The sequence below is a fragment of the Macaca fascicularis genome, chromosome 16, assembly GCF_037993035.2.
Source record: "Macaca fascicularis isolate 582-1 chromosome 16, T2T-MFA8v1.1".
NCBI lineage: Eukaryota > Metazoa > Chordata > Mammalia > Primates > Cercopithecidae > Macaca > Macaca fascicularis.
The window spans coordinates 58,350,325-58,370,629 of NC_088390.1; the positions used below are offsets into that span (position 1 = coordinate 58,350,325).

The window sequence follows — 20,305 nt, forward strand, 5'->3', positions numbered from 1 at the left end:
TCCTTTTTTCTCCACAGCCTCACCAGCACCTGTTGTTTCTTGACTTTTTAATAATAACCATTCTGGCTAGGTGTGGTGGCTCACACTTGTAATCCCAGCACTTTGGGTGGCTGAGGCGAGCTTGAGCTCAGGAGTTTGAGACCAGCCTGGGCAACATTGAGAAACCTTGTCTCTACAAAAAATACAATAATTAGCCAGGTGTGGTGGCATGTGCTGCTCCCAGCTACTGGGAGGCTGAGGTGGGGAGGATCGCCTGAGCCCAGGAGGTTGAGGCTGCAGTAAGCCATGATCACACCACAGCACTCCAGCATAGACGACAGGGTGAGACCCTGTTTCAAAAAAATATAATAATAATGATAGCCATTCTGATTGGTGTGAGATGGTTTTGATTTGCATTTCTCTGATGATTAGTAATGTTGAGCATTTAAAAATATTCGTTGGCCACTTGTGTGTCTTCTCTTGAGAAGTGTCTGTTCATGTCTTTTGCAAACTTTTTGATGGCGTTGTTTTTTGCTTGTCCGATTAAGTTCTTTATAGACTCTGCGAATTTGGGGTGGCAACCTAGAACTGTGTGTTCGCAGCATGAAAGATACTGAAATATATTTGTAGATGAACCATATCTATTATAGTCATCATTTCAACCATAGTACCTGGGCAAAGGGCTTGTCATAGAAAACATCCAATAAATATTGAATTGGTTGGCTGAGTCACTGAATTCTTTTAGAATAGTAAAATATGTTTAGAGAAAGACTCAGTTAATTTTGATGATTGTTTTAATTGTTAGATTATGTTTTCAAGACTTTCCTCCTTAGTTTCTTATTAGAGGTCCTGTTCTGAAACTGGTTGTTGGTGATAGAAACTTGTCCATTCCACTTAAAAGCTGTGTAATGATGAGTAAGTTATTTAATCCTTGATGCCTCAGTTTTCTCATTTAGAAAATGGGCATAATAATAGGGTTAGAGTGTGGAGGAAATGGGTTAATGTAAGAAAAGTGCTTAGAGCAACATCCAACAAAATGTTCAATAAATCTTAGCATTGTTATTAGCGCTACTATTATTACTACTACAGTGACTGCTGCTTATCAAGATTCCCTGAATACTGTGGGTTCAATTTATTTGTACCTTTCCCCAAACTAAAATTCATTTTTTTTTTTTTTACTTTTTTTTTTTTTTTTTTCCGAGACATGGTCTCCCTCTGTTGCCTAGGCTGGAGTGCAGTGGTGCAATCATGGGTCACTGTAGCCTCAACCTCCCAGGCTCATGCAATCCTCCCATCTCAGCCTCCTCAGCAACTGGGACTACAGGTGCACACCACCACACCCAGCTAATCTTTGTACTTTTTGTAGAGACAGGGTTTTGCCATGTTGTCTAGGCTGGACTCAAACTCCTGGGCTCAAGCAATATACCCACCTTGACCTCTCAGAGTGCTTGGATTATAGGTGTGAGCCACTGCATCTGACCTAAAGTTCAGTTAAAACATCCTTATTTTATTTATTTATGTTTATTTATTTATTTTGAGACAGAGTCTCTCTCTTGCCAAGGCCGGAGTGCATGGCTTAATCTCGGTTCACTGCAACCTCTGCCTCCTGAGTTCAAGTGATCCTTCTGCCTCAGACTCCTAACTAGTTGAGATTACAGGCATGCGCCACCACGCCCAGCTAATTTTTTTGTGTTTTTAGTAGAGACAGGATTTCACCATGTTGGTCAGGCTAATATGGAACTTCTGACCTCCCAAAGTACTGGGATTACAGGCACAAGTCACCGTGCCCAGCCAAAACATCTTTAATTTGAAAACATAAATAGCATACTCTACAATGTAATACTAAAATTTTAAGACTCTGTTCTGTAGCATAGAGAAAATATTGTGAAATTTTATTCTTCCATTTTCACTATTGGAGGCACAAATGAAGATGGGTTTATTTTTACTGAATGTGAAAATGATCATCATCAATATAGTTGCAACATTCTCTCTCTGCTCATTCTGTACTCATCATTTTTCAGTTCCAGATGTCATTTGCATGGTCCTGAAGACATTGAGTATGGATATTGCAGAGGAGTGATAGCTTCCCTTTCCTATTGAAGCCGAAGCTTCAAAGAGAAGATTAAAGAAGTGTTTGTTATCTATCTGCACAGGCCTGATATGAAATTCTCAGAGGCTTTTAGGATAAACACAACTCTGTATGTGTGCATTTATGTACTTTTTCTTCTGTATATTTCTATTGTGGTCTTTGTATTTTGGTTTAAAATTTCTAATTTCAGACTTGTTGGATTCTCTGGCTAAAGGAGAATTGTTTTCAGAAAAACAGTATGAATTGGAAGATGTTGGCAGGATATTACTAAATCCCTCCTGAAGAGTATAGAATTCTCTATTGTGGAATTATATTTCTAGAGAACATGAAGAAGGCCACCCATGGAATATCTTTAACAAGACAAGACCAAGATCTTAAAGGTGTCCAGCAGAGACTAATCTGTGGTGCCCTCCAGTGAGGGATGCAATTGCTCACCTTTTGGGATTTCCTTCTAGAAGTGTTCTTTGTGAGCTTTGGAATAGAGGTGTGGCTTTTTAAAAAAACAAACTCCCTGTAGGGTTAATCCATAAATAATATTTAGAGAAAGAATAGAGGGAGAAAAGTTAGGATAGCAAGATACCTTCTGAAAAAGAAGGGAACTAACATTCCACTTCATACTGTTCCACATCAAGTTCTACATATAATTTTTATTGTCAGAATTTTCTTTTTTTTTCTTTTTCTTTTTTTTTTTTTTTTTTTTGTGACAGGATCTCGTTCTATTACCCAAGCTGGAGTCCAGTGGCATGATCACAGCCAACTACAACCTCAACCTCCCAGGTTCAAGCGATCCTCCCACCTCAGCCTCCCCAGTAGCTAGGACTAGCATGTGCCACCACGCCCAGCTAATTTTTGTACCTTTTGTAGAGATGGGATTTCTCCATGTTTCCCAAGCTCATCTTGAACTCCTGGGCTCGAGCAATCCTCCTGTCTTGGCCTCCCAAAGTGCTGGGATTACAGGTGTGAGCCACCACACCCAACCTCAGATTTTTTTAAATTGACAAATGCAGTGGAATATATTTAAAATGCACAGTATGATTATATATATATATACACACACACACACACACACACACACACACACGGTGAAATGATTACCTTAGTCATATTAATTAATACATTCATCACCTTACATGGCTTACATGGTTACCTTTTTTTTTGGTGAAAATACTTAAAATCTATTCTCTTACCAAATTTCAAGTATGTAACACAGTATTATTAACTATAGTCACCATGCTGTACATTAGATCCTTAGAACTTATTCATCTTATGATCGAAAGTTTGACAGAAATATTTAATTACAGTATTACCAGGAATAAAGCAGGTTCTGCTATTTAACATCAACTAGATGAACCTACTACTTTATTTGATACTGTTGAGTTCTTAAGATATAACTACTATTGGCAGAAGCAATACTCTTAGTATATATGACTTATAAGATCATATTTCTTCTCGACTAACAAGAGAAACCAGGAAGCCAGGGCACTGTAAAGTAGGTAGAGAAAAGGACTGAAAATGTGTATTAGTTGGAGTGGGCATCATGGGACAGGGAGGCAGAGAAGAGGCTGAGATCATCAATAACATACTTTGCCTATTTAACAATTTACCTAGAGCACCTTTTAACTGCCACTGTATGACTAGGGTTTTTTCTGGGCCAATAAATGAGAACAACATTGGTTAGCACAGTTCCTGCTGTTGCCATCATCAATATTTTGGAAAGAAGAGAGAGAGAGTGTGTGTACATACACATGTGCACATATATGTATGCACATACTCGAACCCTAATTTCTATTTATATTAAATTAGAAGTTGGGTAATGATAGGAATTGGGGGTTAGGGAAGTGCCTCAAGAGAAGATGGAAAATAGCAAGAGCAGATAGAATATTGCTCAGCCATTTGATGATTTGCTTGATTAGCTATGTTTTACAGAAAGGAGTTTTATGGAAAACTCTTCATGGTGGCCAGGTACGGTGGAAAGCTGCACTGTCTGCTAGGTGGAGACTGACCCATCATACTATTATTCACAACGTATTTAAGTTTCATCCAGTTTCAGCTTACATATGCCCCTGCATTGATATGGATGCTCCTTCTTCCCAGCTTTTGAAGCTTTCCACTTCCCGCCCCATCCTCTGCCCCTTCCTCTCCCCTTTGCTACTGCAGATGTCAAAGCTGTCCTGGAATTTCCTCACCCTCTAACCTAAGTATCTTACATTTTTCTTCACCTGATTGCCAGCGCAGAACTGTTCTGGAAAAGGAAAGGAACAAGGAAGGACAAATTGTCAGGTTTCTTCTCCACTTTCTTATGTCTGATAATGTTCCCCAAATTCAACTGTGAATTATGACAACATACTTACTCTCCACTGACCTCTTCTGTCTTCATTTTCTGAAAATTTATCACACAGTAAAGAAATAACCAATATACTCACTGGGCTGATACTCTGCCCTGAAGAAGCCAAGCCTAATTTTAGTAATGTATGTACTAGAAGACACACCATTATCACCTATCTCCTTTTCTGCATCTTTTTTTGTGGTTTGTGGACCTTTTAAACTGCAAATTCCAACCTGCCTTATTTTTTTGTTGTTCTGTTTTGTTTTGTTTTTGGCTTTTAGCAGGGTGAAGCCATGATTTTTAGTTTCTGCCTCTAGTGATAAGTGGAAAAGAGGGATGAGGAAGGGGCTTTACTGACCCATCAGAAACAGAAACTAAGAAACCATGACTGTATTCTCTCTCTTGGGCACCACTGCAAAATAATTCTATAAAAAACTGTGGACTCCCTCCCTAGGTTAAAAAAAAAAAAAAAAAGCTCCGACGCACATATACACTCCTGAGAGATCAAAATGAGGATAGAAAAGCATCCCTTATATTTGGTGGCATGAAGGTTATTGTGTCTGTAGCAACAGTTAATGTGCAATGGCTCTCAGCCTGACTGGAGGATGTTGAGTAAGTGGGCAGTGAGGGACTAAAATGAGCCAAGTGTAGACAGTGCTTTTGAAAATGTCACTGTGACATGAAGGGAAACAGGACAGCAGGTGGAGGGATGTGAAGGGGTGAGGGAGGATTTGCTTTATTTTTATATGAGCATAAATGCTGATGGAAAGGGCCAAACTGGAGGAAGTGGTTGAATACAGACAAGAGAAAAATCGATAAAGAATAACGTAAAGTTCCTGTGAAGGTAGGAGGAAATGGGATCCAAAATACAGTAGACTTTCTTGGGTAATCATCATATATAACATTGTTTTTGTGGGGAAAGAAATGCAATTTAGTTTCCAAATAAGAGACTTACAAATGATCCTTTCCACCATTGCTATTTTGTTAGTTTAAGACTTCAAGAGTTACTGGATGCAGTGGCTCATTCCTGTAATCCCAACACTTTGGGATGCCAAAGTGGGAGGATTGCTTAAGCCCCAGCCTGGGCAACAAAGTGAGACCCCATTGCTACCAAAAAAAAAAAAGACAAAAAACAGTAATTGCTTTTCACTCTCTCATTGCAACATCATTGAGAACTAGTAGTAATGTGTGTAAGCATCTAGATGTGGTGGCACGTGCCTGTGGCCCCAGCTACATGGGAGGCTGAGACAGGAGGATCTCTTGAGCCCAGCAGGTCAAGGCTGCAGTGAGTGATGTTCATGCCATTGCATTCCAGCTTGGGTGATAGAGCAAGACCCAGTCTCAGGAAAAAAAAAAAAAAAAAAGACTTCAAGGGTTGTCAGTTTTGCCAATTATTTCCTAAAATAATAGAGGAGATAGGATGGTACAATGAACTACAAGAGCCCCATTCTTGGCTCAGACACTAAAATGTTAGACAACCTTAAGTCAATTGCACTAAAATGTTAGACAACCTTAAGTTAATTGTTCATGTTTCACTTGTTGTTTGTTTTATTTTGTTTTTTGAGACGGAGTCTCGCTCTGTCACCTAGGCTGGAGTGCAATGGTGCGATCTTGGCTCGCTGCAACCTCCGCCTCCTGGGTTCAAGGGATTCTCCTGCCTCAGCCTCCTGAGTAGCTGCGATTACAGGCGCCTGCCACCACGCCCAGCTAATTTGTGTATTTTTAGTAGAGACAGAGTTTCACCATGTTGGTCAGGCTGGTCTCGAACTCCTGACCTCGTGATCCGCCTGCTTTGGCCTCCCAAAGTGCCACCGCATCAGCCACTGCACCCGGCCCATGTTTCACTTGTAAAATTAAGAATTTAGGCTTAAAAGGCAAAGTCCAGGAGTTCGAGGCTGCAGTGAGCTATGATTGTGTCACTGTACTCCAGCCTGGGTAACAGAGAAAAAAAATTAGGCTTACGAGGCATTTGAGGATGTGTTGGTGTTGGTGGTGGGGTTTGACTGTTGTAACAACTGGGAGTGCCTCTGGTATTTGTTACCTAGGACCAGTGATGGTAATGGTCCTGTAATACACGGGCCAGATTGTCACAGCAAAGAACCATCCTGCTGAAAGCCTGTAGAGCTCTTGATGAGAAACCCCAGGCCACCGCTAGGTTCCCTTTTAGGATCTTTCCAGCTCTAAAGTCAAAATTATCTGAGGAATTTCAGTGAATTAAATGCATCTTTTAAGCCATTAAGACTCTTTCAAATGTCAGGGACAACCTTTTGTTTTCCTCAAAATTAGTAGTGACTTTGGCTGGTTATAGACTTTAGCAAGCTTCCTGGACCAGGTGCTATACTATGGTAGGCCAACCAAAATTGAGAAATACAAGTTTGACTTACTCCCTTATTTTTTCCCCTTGTATTTCAGGTACTATTGGGATTTTCAGCCCCAAGGTGAGTCCTCTTTGACCACGTATGGTTTTATGCTAAAAATGTGTAAATGGGATTGTTTATTTCTGTCTCTTCTCTACAGACTTCTCCACAGAGTGGCATTAGCCATTTCCAAGAAAAGTTAGTGGAGTGTTTAATTAACCTTCACCCTGCTGTGCCCCCCTGCCCTGCTTTTTAGCAACAAAAGGCTCTATGCTTCTTCCTTCTGCGTGGATTGTTGCTAGATTATTTTATAAAACCAAGGCTATAATATGCTTTGATTCCTTGAGCTTTGTTAGGTGCCAACAGGATCCAGTAGCATTCAAATAAAATAGTAGCCGAGTCCATAATAAAAACCTTGGGAGGGTTCCAACTCAGCTAATCCTTCATTTGCTCCAGAAATAAATTCCAGTATGTTACCTCCTCGATCACAGTGCCCTTCCACACAACCTGCCTGTCTGGCAGCAGAGAAATGTCAGAAATGGAGCAGTGTTGAAATTCCCACTAGAACAGTGTTATCACATTTTAATATGAGCCTCGCTGCAGCCTCAGTGCTTCTAATTGCTTTCAAACCATTGTTTTCCTGCTTTTGCTTGATGAACCCAGCATCTGGCATGATTCTAAAAAGTACTACAGACAGCTGTGTGCAAAATTAAAAAAAAAAAAAAAGGCCAGGATGAAAACACATTTTTAAAAGGTTCAGAATTGAAATATTTTTTTCTGAATTCAAACAGTTTGAGGGGATATCTTTTAAAGTATTTGCCTTCCTTCCTTGGTTGAGAATGTTGGAAATGTCAACCTGAATATTATCTTAATTTATTGTAAATGGAGGGGCTTTATTTTCTCAGATAATCAGAGTTTTAGATCAAACTTACAAATAGCTTTATGAACTATTTTGCTCTATAACTTTCTTAACCAATTGTACTTTTTATTCTCTTAATGTTGTCACTGTATCCAACCTCAGTGAATAGTAATACCTTAAATAAATTAAAATTGTGAGTGGTTATAATAGTTTTATTAAAATTTTTATTTTTCTAGCTCATACTTTTAGTGTATTTCAAGTTTTTATAAAGCTTTCTTTTAAAGCCATCTTTAAGAAATAAAAATCATATATTTTCAAAGCTTCTTGACTCTTGTAAGTTAAAGTGGGAGCACTTACACTATTTTACATAATGTGATGTGCTGTTACTATGTATCTCACTGTCCTAAAGCATTGATAGATGAAAACATAGATTGAGCAGTGGATAATTTTATGTAATAGTGTAGTGGTTTGCTTTGCAAAATGTGAATTGCACTATTCAGGGGATGGCCCTATAGTTCAGGGTTTAACAGATGTTAACCAAAATCCACAGGGAGAAGAATATGATTGTGAACTGGCAGAAATGAATGAAACTGTGAGGGTAGAATTAATTACCTAAAGGAGAAATAAAGAATTAGTGTCAGAGATGTGGTATAGGAATAGGTTGAGAAGAGAAAATAATTTTGGAGCTTAACACAAGAGACTATATGGGACTAAAAAAGACAAAGGGAACATCTTACCAGATTCTTGACATGGTGGCATTGCAGTCATCTTTCAACATAAAGCAGCTTCTACCCATCCTTTCTCTCTTGGAGAGAGGACAGAGGTAGAGCAGCCAAGGAGACAAGTGAAAATTTATTTAGAACAGAAAACTGTATTTGCTTCTTGACAGCAATTAAATGTATGTGGCAAAATCTTAGTGCATTTGGAAGTAAATGTAAGGAAAGATGATATAGAAAAACTCATGCCCTAGCCCCTAGTCTCATGCCTTCTCACATATTTTCAGGGATGGGGGGCATTAGTGAGAGGTAAAAGTATCTTTTACCTTGCCCTTTTGATCAGACCTTTGCTGATTACGTGCTTCAGAAGCTGGTGGGATGGGTAGGAGCAGTAACTGGTCTAGATAAGGTACAACAGGACAATTTAAGATTATGAAAAGATTAGAAATATGTAAGAAAGAGAACAACTAGCAGAAGAATCTTTAAAGCCCTTGAAAACTGGGTGGTGTTGGGATGGGAGTGAGAAAGAACAGAAATGATGGCCCCAAACTTTCTGAGCATTTTTGTCTGTGACAGGACCCTCTGTACAAGAAGATGATGGGATGAATTTTATTAACTCTGCATTTGCCTAAATACGCACTTGAGTTCTTCAAGATATTTGAACTAAACCAGGTCTGATGCCTGGAAGGAAAATAGTCTTTCATTATAAAAGATCCATTATTTGTATATCCTTTTAGTAGCACATATTTTAAAAATAGTAGCCTTGGCCGGGTGAGGTGTCTTATGCTTGTAATCCTAGTACTTTGGGAGGCTGAGGCAGGCAGGTGGATCACCTGAGATCAGGAGTTCGAGACCAGCCTGACCAACATGTACTAAATACAAAAAATTAGCTGAGAGTGGTGGTGCATGCCTGTAGTCCCAGCTACTTGGAAGGCTAAGGCAGGAGAATTACTTGAACCTGGGAGGTGGAGGTTTCAGTGAGCCGAGACTGTGCCATTGCACTCAAGCCTTGGCAACATGAGCGAAACTCATGTCTCAAAAAAAAAAAAAAAAAAAAAAAAAAAAAGCAACCTTATCAAGATATAATTCACATGCCATAAAATTTACCCTTTTAAAGGGTACAAGTTAGTGGTATAGATATAGTATAGTATAGTATAGTATAGTATAGTACAGTACAAGTTGTGCAACCATCACCACTATCTAATTTCAGAACGTTTCATCACCCCAATAAGAAACCCTGTATGGATTCTAGAGCCCATTATCTCCAGAGGTAGAGAGCCCATACTCTTCGTGACTGTTTTTCACTGTCTCATTGCAAGGTTGTTGAGGGTTAGTAGTAATGTGTGTAAGCATCTAGCTTAGTACCTGGACATGGTTAAAAAAAAAAAAAAAGCCAGTAGTTTCTATTTATCATAATGGTACATTAATGGTAATTCTTTCTCTCACATTTCCACCTAGGTTTTCTTATTGGTCCACTGTCAACTTCCTGAGTGATATTTATTTTAAAAAGGAAACAGGGAAAATAAAACATGATCCAAAGAATATATTACTTTAATGTAGAGGGGATATAAATGGAAGGGCACTTTTAATGAGCTTAAACATAATTGGAGAACATGAAAAAGGCTTTTTGTTTTTACTTGACAATAAGACATAATATTGCTTTGATAATTCATGTCCTGCTTACTCAAAAAAAATTTCTATTTAATTTTTTACTTAAAGTTACGAAGAAAAGCCAGTGGAGTTTTTGCCATGGAATTTTTATAATTTCAGTAATCTACATCTAAAAGGTGATATTGATAAGGCAATATTAATTTTGCCCTTAGATTTGATGACACTATTACTTAAAGTTATTGAGCAAACTGATTTCCTTCATTTTGCTTCAGTTTCCTCTTTTATAAAATGAGTTAGTGACAATTTTTAATCAAAAATTTGATTATAAGGTATAATGTTTATAATTCAAAATTTATTGCTACAAAAAAAACTTCATGAGTATTAGATTGAATTTCCCACCATAGGCCCAGAATCTAAAACAAATGACATAATATTTAAATAAAAATCTAGGGAAGACCATGGGAATATTATATATAATAATATCTCTTTTTCTGTCCAGTGATCACTCACATTACATTTGTAGTAGTGGTAAACATGGGTCAGTGGAATCTCTTGCCAACTTAAAGATTCTTTGAGTATCTCTGTAAGTGGTATAAAGGGTTTCTGAGAAAATTATTCAGTATATTTCAATACGAAAAAATTCTACTTTGTGAAGCTTAAAAATCTCATTTTGAAATGGCAAGCCTATATTAATGTCAAAGTAAATCAATGCCTAATAATATAGCCTGGCAGGCCAGGTACGGTGGCTCATGCCTGTAGTCCCAGCACTTTGGCAGGCTGAGGGCAGGTATATCACTTGAGCCCAGGAGTTTGAGATCAATCTGGGCAACATGGTGAGACCCTGTATCTACAAAAAAACAAAATCAGCTGGGCGTGGTGGCACAGGCCTGTGGTCCTAGCCGCTTGGGAGGCTGAGGTGGGAGGATCACTTGAGCCTGGCAGGTTGAGACTGCAGTAAGCCGAGATCGTGCCACTGCACTTCAGCCTAGGAGACAGAGCGAGATCTTGTCTCAAAACACACAAACAAAGAAATAAACAAATAAAAATATAGCCTGGCAAAAACAAATAGTGCTAAGTGAGTAAGGAAATTATAAAGCCATAACTGTAAATTGAGGGATTTAAGACGTTTACCAACGAATGTATAAACTTTATGTGCATTCTGAGTCAAGCAAACTATTTTTAAAAATGACATCTATGAGAGAATTAGAAATATGAACACTGACTGGTTATTTTATATTATTAGGAAACTACTGATTTTTTTTAGGTGTGGCAGTGGTATTACGGTTAATTTTTTTTAAAAGAGTTCTTTATTTTAGAGGTTAAAAAGAGTTCTTTATTTTAGAGGTTAATTTTTTAAAAAAGAGTTCTTGATTTTAGAGAGAGGTGTGCTATGATATTTAAAGATATAATGTCTGAGAAATAATATGGGAGAGGAGAAAGAAACAGGGTAAGTATAGATGAGACAAGATCGACCATAAATTGACACTTGTTGAAGTTGGATGATGTATATATGGGAGTTTGTTACACTGTTTTGTCTACTTCAATACATGGGTAAACTTCTCCATAATGCAAAGGTAAAAGAAAAAGGTTGAGATTGATTAAAAATGTAACATTATTCTTTTATCTCTGTCATGAGACCTAGTATATTAATGCATACATTGCTTTCTGCATCTGGATATAAAGTACATAGAATAGTGAACTGATTTTTTAAATTGCTGTTCAGGTTAATGTTTTATGATAAAAAGAGCCTAAGCTTTGAAATCAGACCTGAATTAGAATCCCAGCTCCTCTGCTTAGAAACTTTGTTAGCTACTGCAAATTACATAACTTCTTGAAGCTTCAGTTTCCTTATGTATAAAATCTCACTAATAATATCTACTTCACAGTTGTTATGAGATGTAATGAGTTTTAATGAGATTATGACTCATGAGGAGTGCTTGCCACATGGTAGGCACTTACTACCTAAGTAAGTGGTAACAAGTATTATTATGTCTCAAAGTAGGGCGAGGCAAGTACATACATGTATGAAACTTTGATAATAAAAATTTCACTTATCTTTTCATAAAATTAATTCATTCATTATAGCTGAACCCTGGTGTAGGGCCATGAAACTTACCATGTATAGATTTGTAAGGTTTGTATTTATAGAGAGCATTTTTATTGGTGGTAGCCACTTCAGAGGCTAGATTTACAAGCTTTTTGCTATATAGTGTTTGAGACATGTTGAATGGAAGCACAAATGTTGCTTAACTTCTTGTCCCTTGTGGTCACATACTTGGAGCATGTAGTTATGACAACTACAAGAAGCAAAACATTAAAGCAGCAAAGAAACACCATCTTTACACTTTAAAAAAAAGAGGAAGGAAATTTCCTTTGAAGTTGAAGAGAAGTGTTTTTGAATTAATGGAGTGTACAGTGATTTTACTAAGTTTTATTTATGAAAATACTCTTTGCATTCATGCCAAAAAGTTTCAGCACAGTCATAAGTAGGATTTATACAAAGAAACACAGCCCAAATTTATGACGTGTTTGCAAATGTAAGAAAAAGTCTAAATTTACAATATTTATAATTTATTGTTAAGTATCTTTCCACCACTATTCCTGGAATGCTGATATTTTATAAACACAAGCATTGGTTTTGAATCTAGACTATCTCAACCTATACTACTTTTTTAAAAAAGAAATCTTCCAGCATGTTTTCCGTGTCTCTTGGGGATTTAATAGGGGGGAAATGAACCCAGGCTGAATACTCTTGCCTTTGGCTTTGGCCCAACCTTCTAACATCAGCAGTCTTGACAGCTGCTTTTGTGGCTTGACTTCCTTCGGGCATTTTCTGCCCTTTTCTTATTTGCTATGTTTTATACAAATTAATCTGTAGAAAGTGGATACACACACAAACTGTTTTTGAAGTTAATTACTAATTTTGATAGCTTTTCGAATATTTTACTTCCTATACATCTACTGGTAGGGTGTTCTTTAGTGGAATAATGCATTTTTAAAAAGGGCAGAATAATGCATTTTAAAATTAATGCAGTAGTTGTTTTGCAATGACTGTCAAAGATTTTTTATAACAAAAAGACTCACTTTTTTCCTTTTTAAAGTTAACATTTTGTAAGATTTTTATGTCCTTTCCAAAAGTCCTTCCTATTCTGTAGTAGATGATATTAAGATTAAAAAAAGAACTAAATTTTATGCAGGTAAAAGAAATCACTGGAATCAGGTAATGCTGCCTTCTGTATTCCCTACACAATGTATTGTGTACAAGGATGTTCATTATAGCATTGTTTGGAATAGCAAAGACTACAGACAGCCTAAATGTCCAGGAATAGGGGACTAGTTAAATAAATGTATATCCATGTAATGGAATACTATATAGAGTTAAAAGAAAATGATACATATATATGTAATATGTATGTAATATGTAATATGGAAGGTTCTCCAAAGAGTATTGTTAGATGAAAAGGGTAATTTGAGCAAACCAGTGTGTATAGTTTGTTTCTGTGTGTATGTGTGTGTGTGTGGCACAACCACACGTGTTTTTATTTGTATATAGAATATTTTTGGAAGGATACATATGAATCTGTTAACAGTGGTAACCATTAACAGAGGTAACCGCTTTTGAGGGGGGATATTGGTACGAATGAAAGAGAGAATCTTCTTTGGTACTATTTGAATTTTCACCATGTGCATGTATTATTTTTTAATGTTAAAAATTGGTTAAAGTAAAAAATGAGATAAATCTATATTGCTGATATGGAGCAATTGCTAAGATAAATGGTTAGGAAGAAAAGCCGGATACACAACAGAACAAATGTTACATTTGTTTAAAAAGAGGAAAAAAAATACATATGCCACACACACAGAGACTCTTGTTATATTAGGTACAAAAATTAATAGAACACCCAAGAAATCTCACAATGGTTGCCTCTGGAGAGAAGGATCAAGAGAAGAGAGGATAGATGAATTTTCATTATATGCCTTCTTGTAACATTTGAAGGTTTTGCTCTGGGCATACTTAACTTTTTTTATTTAATAAAGAAGCTTTCCAAAACAGACCAAAGAAACAGCATGGTAGTAATCTATTTTTCAGTAGAATCATGATTAACAGTTTCTTATCCATTCAAGTTTTTTCTATTTATTTTATTTGTTTATTTATTTATTTTAGTTTTTGAGACAGAATCTCACTCTGTCACCTAGGCTGGAGTGCGGTGGCTTGATCTCGACTCACTCACTGCAGCTTCCATCTCCCGGGATCAAGTGATCCTCTCACTTTGGCCTCCCCAGTAGCTGGGACTACAGGCATGAGCCACCATGCCCAGCTAATTTTTGTATTTTTTTGTACAGACAGGGTCTCACCATGTTACCAGGCTGGTATCAAACTTTTGGGCTCAAGAGATTTGCCTGCCTCAGTCTCCCAAAGTGCTGGAATTACAGGCATGAGCTACTGCTTCTGGCCTATTTATTTTGAAATGTTAATTAATGGGCAAGGCCCTGATGGTGGTCAAATAGCAGCATTCTCTGTTGTTTAATGTTTGAGAACGTTGGTATATATAGGTGTGTTGAATTTACTCATCATTTAAAACTGAATTTTTTTTATTTTTTATTTTTATTTTTATCTATTTATTTTAGACAGAGTCTCACTCTGTCACCCAGGCTGGAGTGCAGTGGCACGATCTCAGTTCACTGCAACCCCCATCTCCGGGGTTCAACCAATTCTTGTGCCTCAACCACCCAAGTAGTTGAGATTACAGGGACGTGCCACCATGCCTTACTAATTTTTGTATTTTTAGTAGAGATGGGGTTTTGCCATGTTGGCCAGGCTGTTCTCTTATTCCTGGCCTCAAGTGAAAAAGTGAATTTAAAAATAAGTTATATGGCCAGGCATGGTGGGTCACATCTGTAATCTCAGCACTTTGGGAAGCCAAGGGAGGCTGACTGCTTGAGCCTGGGAGTTCCAGACCAGCCTGGGCAATATAGAGAGACCCCATCTTTACAGCAGATCCAAAATTAGCCAAACATGGTGGTGTGCACCTGTGGTCCCAGCTACTTTGGAGGTTGGGGTGGGAGGATCAGTTGAACCTGAGAGGTCAAGGCTGCAGGGAGCCACAATTACACCACTGCACTCTGGCCTCAGTGACAGAGTGAGACCCTGTCTCAAAACAAAAACAAAACAAAAATAATAATAATTTTAAATTAGTATTGTATAATACTCATGGTGACTGATAATGAATACCTTTTCTTACCCGATCTTAGTTTTTTTAGAAGTTCACAGAACTTCAGATTTTCGTCTTCACGTAGATGTCAGGGGAAATCAAGTCACTGAAAATTAATGACTGCTTTAAGTTTATTTGATTAGCCCAGGGGACTCTGGTTGAAGAAAAAAACAACTTATAAATGGTTTCTCTTAGAAGGTATTATTCCTGGACCAACACAGAAAATCAGGTGAGAAGTATAGTTTCTGAACATAGAATTTTTACATAAGAATTAGTGTTCATCAGGACTTGTGCCTCTAACAAATTTTCATGTTCTAAACACAAAAATATTGAGAGAAAAGTGTAGTTCATTTGAATACAAGCTTTTTTGGTTTTTCTGCTTAAAACTTTTTTGTAAGTAAGTAGGTTAAGCATTCAGACTTGAAACCCAATGAATTTGCTTGATATTTTGAGGCTAAATAATGTAATAGGTGGACCCAATTCTATTAGAAAGCATTTATTTTTCATTTGGCTTCTCATCAACACATGCTTCTCTCAGAAACTTGTTTATGAAGATGGCTAAGTATCACTAGCACAGGAAAGGAACTGCTAAGTTATAGGCAAGGGGATTTATATGACATGTAAAATAAAGATTGCAATTTCTGCTGACTCTTGTGAGGCAAATAGTGGGAGAACCAATCTTGTGAACCCTATCGATCCTTGTCAGCTGATGTGAATTTAAGACACATTTGCCATCCTGGAAAAGTTCTTGATCATGATTAATCTCTAAAATGTATTTTCCTAAACTTAAAAAGTGATACCACTTACCCTTAAGATTTACGCACTTTACTCGTGTTAGTGATACCTCAATTAAAAAGTAATTTTTTAAAATAAAGAGATACTTTTTCATGTGAAACTTTTTTTCCAAGGAACCAAATATTGAACTGAATTCTTGACAGTGAAAGGTTTTGGCTGTTGATAGTGGTGTTACACACATGTTGTCGAATACGTGAACGAGAATCCCTGTTTGGAATGGGATGTGGCATGGGGAGGTTGAATCTTGTCACCATTTGCCAGTACAGCTTTAGTGATATTGACGGTTTATGTTATCGCAAAGAAAACTTACCCTTTCTTCAGTATGTTAAAAGCTGGCTCATATGTTTAGGCCTGCTAATCTTACCCATAATCCATTCTTTACTATGTATTATTTTATTTTTACTCCTTGGACTTTTGAAAAACACTTCTTATATCTACCTGTAGCCTGTAGAACATGTAGTCTCATTCTTCTTCTTCTTTTTTTTTTTTTTGAAACAGAGTCTTGTTGTATCACCCAGGCTGAGTGGTGCGATCTCAGCCTCCTGGGTTTTAGGCAATTCTCTCTGCCTCAGCCTCCTGAGTAGCTGGGATTACAGGCACCCGCCACCACGCCCAGCCAATTTTTGTATTTTTAGTAGAAATGTGGTTTTGCCATGTTGGCCAGGCTAGTCTTGAACTCCTGACCTCAGGTGATCCACCCGCCTTGGCCTCCCAAAGTGCTGCAGTTATAGGTGTGAGTCACCGCACCCAGCCATCTCATTCTTCTTTAATGGAAGATGTTAGAATCCAACTAGCCTTATAGTTTCTCTCAAGAAGTCAAGTAGTGTTGGCTTATCAGTTGGGGCATAATAGACCCTAAAATGCATCAGGATTGTAAACGAGTGCTAAGGTCTACTACAACTTGTTTGGGAGAAAGGAAAGGTGGGACAAGAGAGCAAGATGAACCAATAGTAATAAAATTGCTACATTTATGTGACATTATATATTTTTCAGGGGATTTTTCTGCTCTGAGACTTAAAGCATGTTGGTGCCAGAAAGGAAACACATTCTTTAACCAAACCAGGTCAATGCTATATTTAAGTATCCAACAGAATCAAACAGAAGGTGCTGGAAAAAATTCAGTGTATTAATTTCACTAAGCCTGAGGTGGCTGTTCTAAATTTTGCAAGCATGAAATTCATACCAGAAAGTGATATTTTGAAAGAATTACTACATTACTTGATAACAAATTTCAACTATGAATTGGACCACTTCTTTCTTGACCAAATCATTGAACACATTTGGTTTTGTCTGTCAGTTCTACTCTCCATACCTAATGTGACTACTGCTATTATCACTAATAATCATAATTTATAAATTTACTTTACTGAAGTTAAAATACTAATTGATAGCATATACCATAAAGTTAACTCACTGGCTGTCATTCAGTATGCTTTACCTTTGAGTAATGATCATGATTTATTAAACATGCAGATTTTCAGGCTACATAGTTCAGTGGATTAGAACAAGAGCTTAGTAATCAGACAAGTTGGGCTAAAAGCCTGGCCCTGCCACTTATAAGTCACTTATATGACTTTGGGTAAGTTATTTCATCTTTGTGTCTCAATTTCTTTATCTTCATCTTTGGGTTAATAATACATCTCAGGATTGTTTTGAGGATTAAATGAGATAGTCCAAAAGAGCCTTGACCCAGAGCTTGTACCAAGTAGGAATTTAGCTAGCTATTATATAATTATTTTTATTATAGTTAACTTTCTCCTATGTGTCAAAAGATACTGAAAATTCAGTTGGATAGCTTTGTAATAAGAATTAAGGACTGAGAATACAGAAAACAAACCAAACAAAACAGAACTATGAGCCAATAATTCCAGATTATGATTGCCTGGTCACCATATGATAAATGCATTCATTTAACAATATATTTATCCATATACTACCAAATATCAAGTTTATATATTTTGAATTATGTCAAAATCTCATTACTGTTGAAAATATTCCCACTCATCAGGTTCCATTTTAGTACCAGTTGAACAATACCAGTGGTAGATGAAATGTGTTAGTGTGAAGCTGGAATGATTGCTGACAGGCTGTAATTTGCTTTATAAAGTGTGGGTTGTCATATATACAATTATCTGGTTTATATTTGTTGCTGCCAGCCCTCCAGTTTGTTAACATCCAGGAGTTATGCCTTTATGTGAAACCTAAGAAGGGTTAAAAATCTCAACATTTTCTTAGAGGGTGGGAGAGGAGAAGAAAGGTTCACACAGTGGCTACTTTTTTCTCTCTCTTGTTTCTTTTTCTTTTCTTTTCTTTTCTTTTTTTTTTTTTTTTTTTTTTTTTTTTGACTAGGATGATGCTACACACTACAGCTCACCCTACTGGTCAAAATTAAAAACTGCATTACAAAGGACCATTTTCTTGAGGGAAAAAAGAAAAAAAAAGAACTTTTCAATTAGCTCCCACTGACATTTTCCTGTCCAATCCACCACTGACAGATGTACTTCATTCTGAGAATATCATTAAGCTATGCTGCCCTTTCAGTTGTTGGATTCACAGGTGTTGTTATAGTGATTATACTAAGAGTGTCTAATCAATTTGGCTCCATTTGTGATTATTTAGACTGTGCCACCCTCCTCAAATGTTATCTCTAAAGGTTCTTAAGAAGGCTGTTATTCTTAGCATGATTACATAATTAGCAAACAGTATCCTAAGCTAAAACCTGTAGTCTTAGGCTCAATTTACTTCTTGTACATTCAAGATCCAGTTGGAGCAACTTTTTAAAAGAATGATAAATGGAAACTTTCTTTACCTGACCTGTCATTTGTTCTGTAGACTTAATGACATTCAGTACCATTACACTCACTGCCAGGGCCTTGGGGGGAAAAAGGAATATTTATACACTGAGTTATAGATAGATGTAGTAAGGGGAAAAAAAAGAGAGAGAGAGAGAGAGAGAGAGATAGGCAGAAAGTCTGACTGTATAGAACAGAGAAGAATTTGAGACCTTCACTATACATGGATTAATCACAAGAACTAACCACACAGATCCAAATGGATATTTAGAAATTGGTGAAGCCTCTAGGATGTTCTCTGGAAAATGTAGTACATTTTCTAATGCATGAATATGTGCAAAATGGTATGCAATTTATAATGGAAGTGCTGACAGAATTTTAGTTTTGGTGCAGCAAATGTGCTCTATAATATATTTACATGTGAGTAACATTTCATGTATGGTCACATCTGTACCCAACATATTTATTTAGTTGGTATTAGATTCAATAACTTAGTTGAATGGTTATAATAAGGAACAATAAGCTGCAGTTTTGCTAATCTTACTATAGTTCAGCTTCGGGAGCTGCATTACTATTAAATTGGCCCATGAAAATCTGGCAGTATTAATGCTATCAAGCATGAAAACTAACTGGACTTGGATCAGGGAACCTCATTTATAGCATTTTAGTGAGAATTTATTAGTTTAAAGAGGGAGCTGTATTTCTTACAGGATCTTAAATATTAAATAGAATAGGAAGTCATGTGTTCCCTTCCAACAACAACAATAATTTAAAATTTTTCAATTTTAAATTAATCTCAATTTCCTTATATAATCCAGAGATACTTGGTGAAGTAATAGCAAACCCTAGTGTTTTTTGTTGTTGTCTTTTTTTTGAGATGGAGTTTCGCTCTTGTTGCCCAGGCTGGAGTGCAATGGCACAATTTCGGCTCACCGCAACCTCTGCCTCCCGGGTTCAAGCGATTCTCCTGCCTCAGCCTCCCGAGTAGCTGGGATTACAGGCATGTGCCACCACTCCCAGCTAATTTTTTGTATTTTTAGTAGAGACAGGGTTTTCCATGTTGGTCAGGCTGGTCTCAAACCCTGAACTCAGGTGATCTGCCTGCCTCGGCCTCCCAAAGTGCTAGGATTACAGGCATGAGCCACGACGCCCGGCTGCAAACCCTAGTTTTTAACCGCGCCATATAAACAGTTGGTTGCAAATATGAGTAGAGTTTTTATAATATAGCTCACAATTAATTTGAAGAGAAATAAAAGATGATGACGTAGACTAACATAAAAAATCGAGCCTTTACATATTGAATAAGCAAACTTATAAGTTTTCTCTGTTATTTGTTATTTTCTCACTTTTTTTAATGCTTAAACCATTTTCTGTCTTTTTTCATTTCTTTCTCATTTATCTGGTAAAATTGTCATTATGGCCTGTTTTTGTCTCAAAATAGTACCTGCAACTTCAGGACTAAACGGATTTGCTGTGAACTAAAATAGTTACAAGGGGAACATCATCATGGTTCATTTTTCTCCCTGTTTTATTTGGAATTGAATTAGTAAATGAAAGTTTTAGCAGTT

General features: G+C 37.0%; 1 protein-coding gene across 12 annotated transcripts in view; it reads left to right on the forward strand.

Moving 5' to 3' along the window:
• Window positions 1-20,305, forward strand: part of SKAP1 (src kinase associated phosphoprotein 1) — a 329,438-nt gene that overhangs the window by 86,141 nt on the left and 222,992 nt on the right. For 10 of the 12 annotated variants that reach the window (XM_074019392.1, XM_074019395.1, XM_074019396.1 and 7 more), the window contains exon 3: window positions 6,807-6,832. The exons of the other annotated variants lie outside the window; for them this stretch is intronic. Coding sequence is in view for 7 of the 10 variants with exons in the window: in XM_005583555.5 (XP_005583612.1) it covers window positions 6,807-6,832 (26 nt within the window). In the remaining 3 variants the exon portion in view is untranslated. The remainder of the gene's footprint in view (window positions 1-6,806; window positions 6,833-20,305) is intronic. 12 annotated transcript variants of the gene reach the window in all.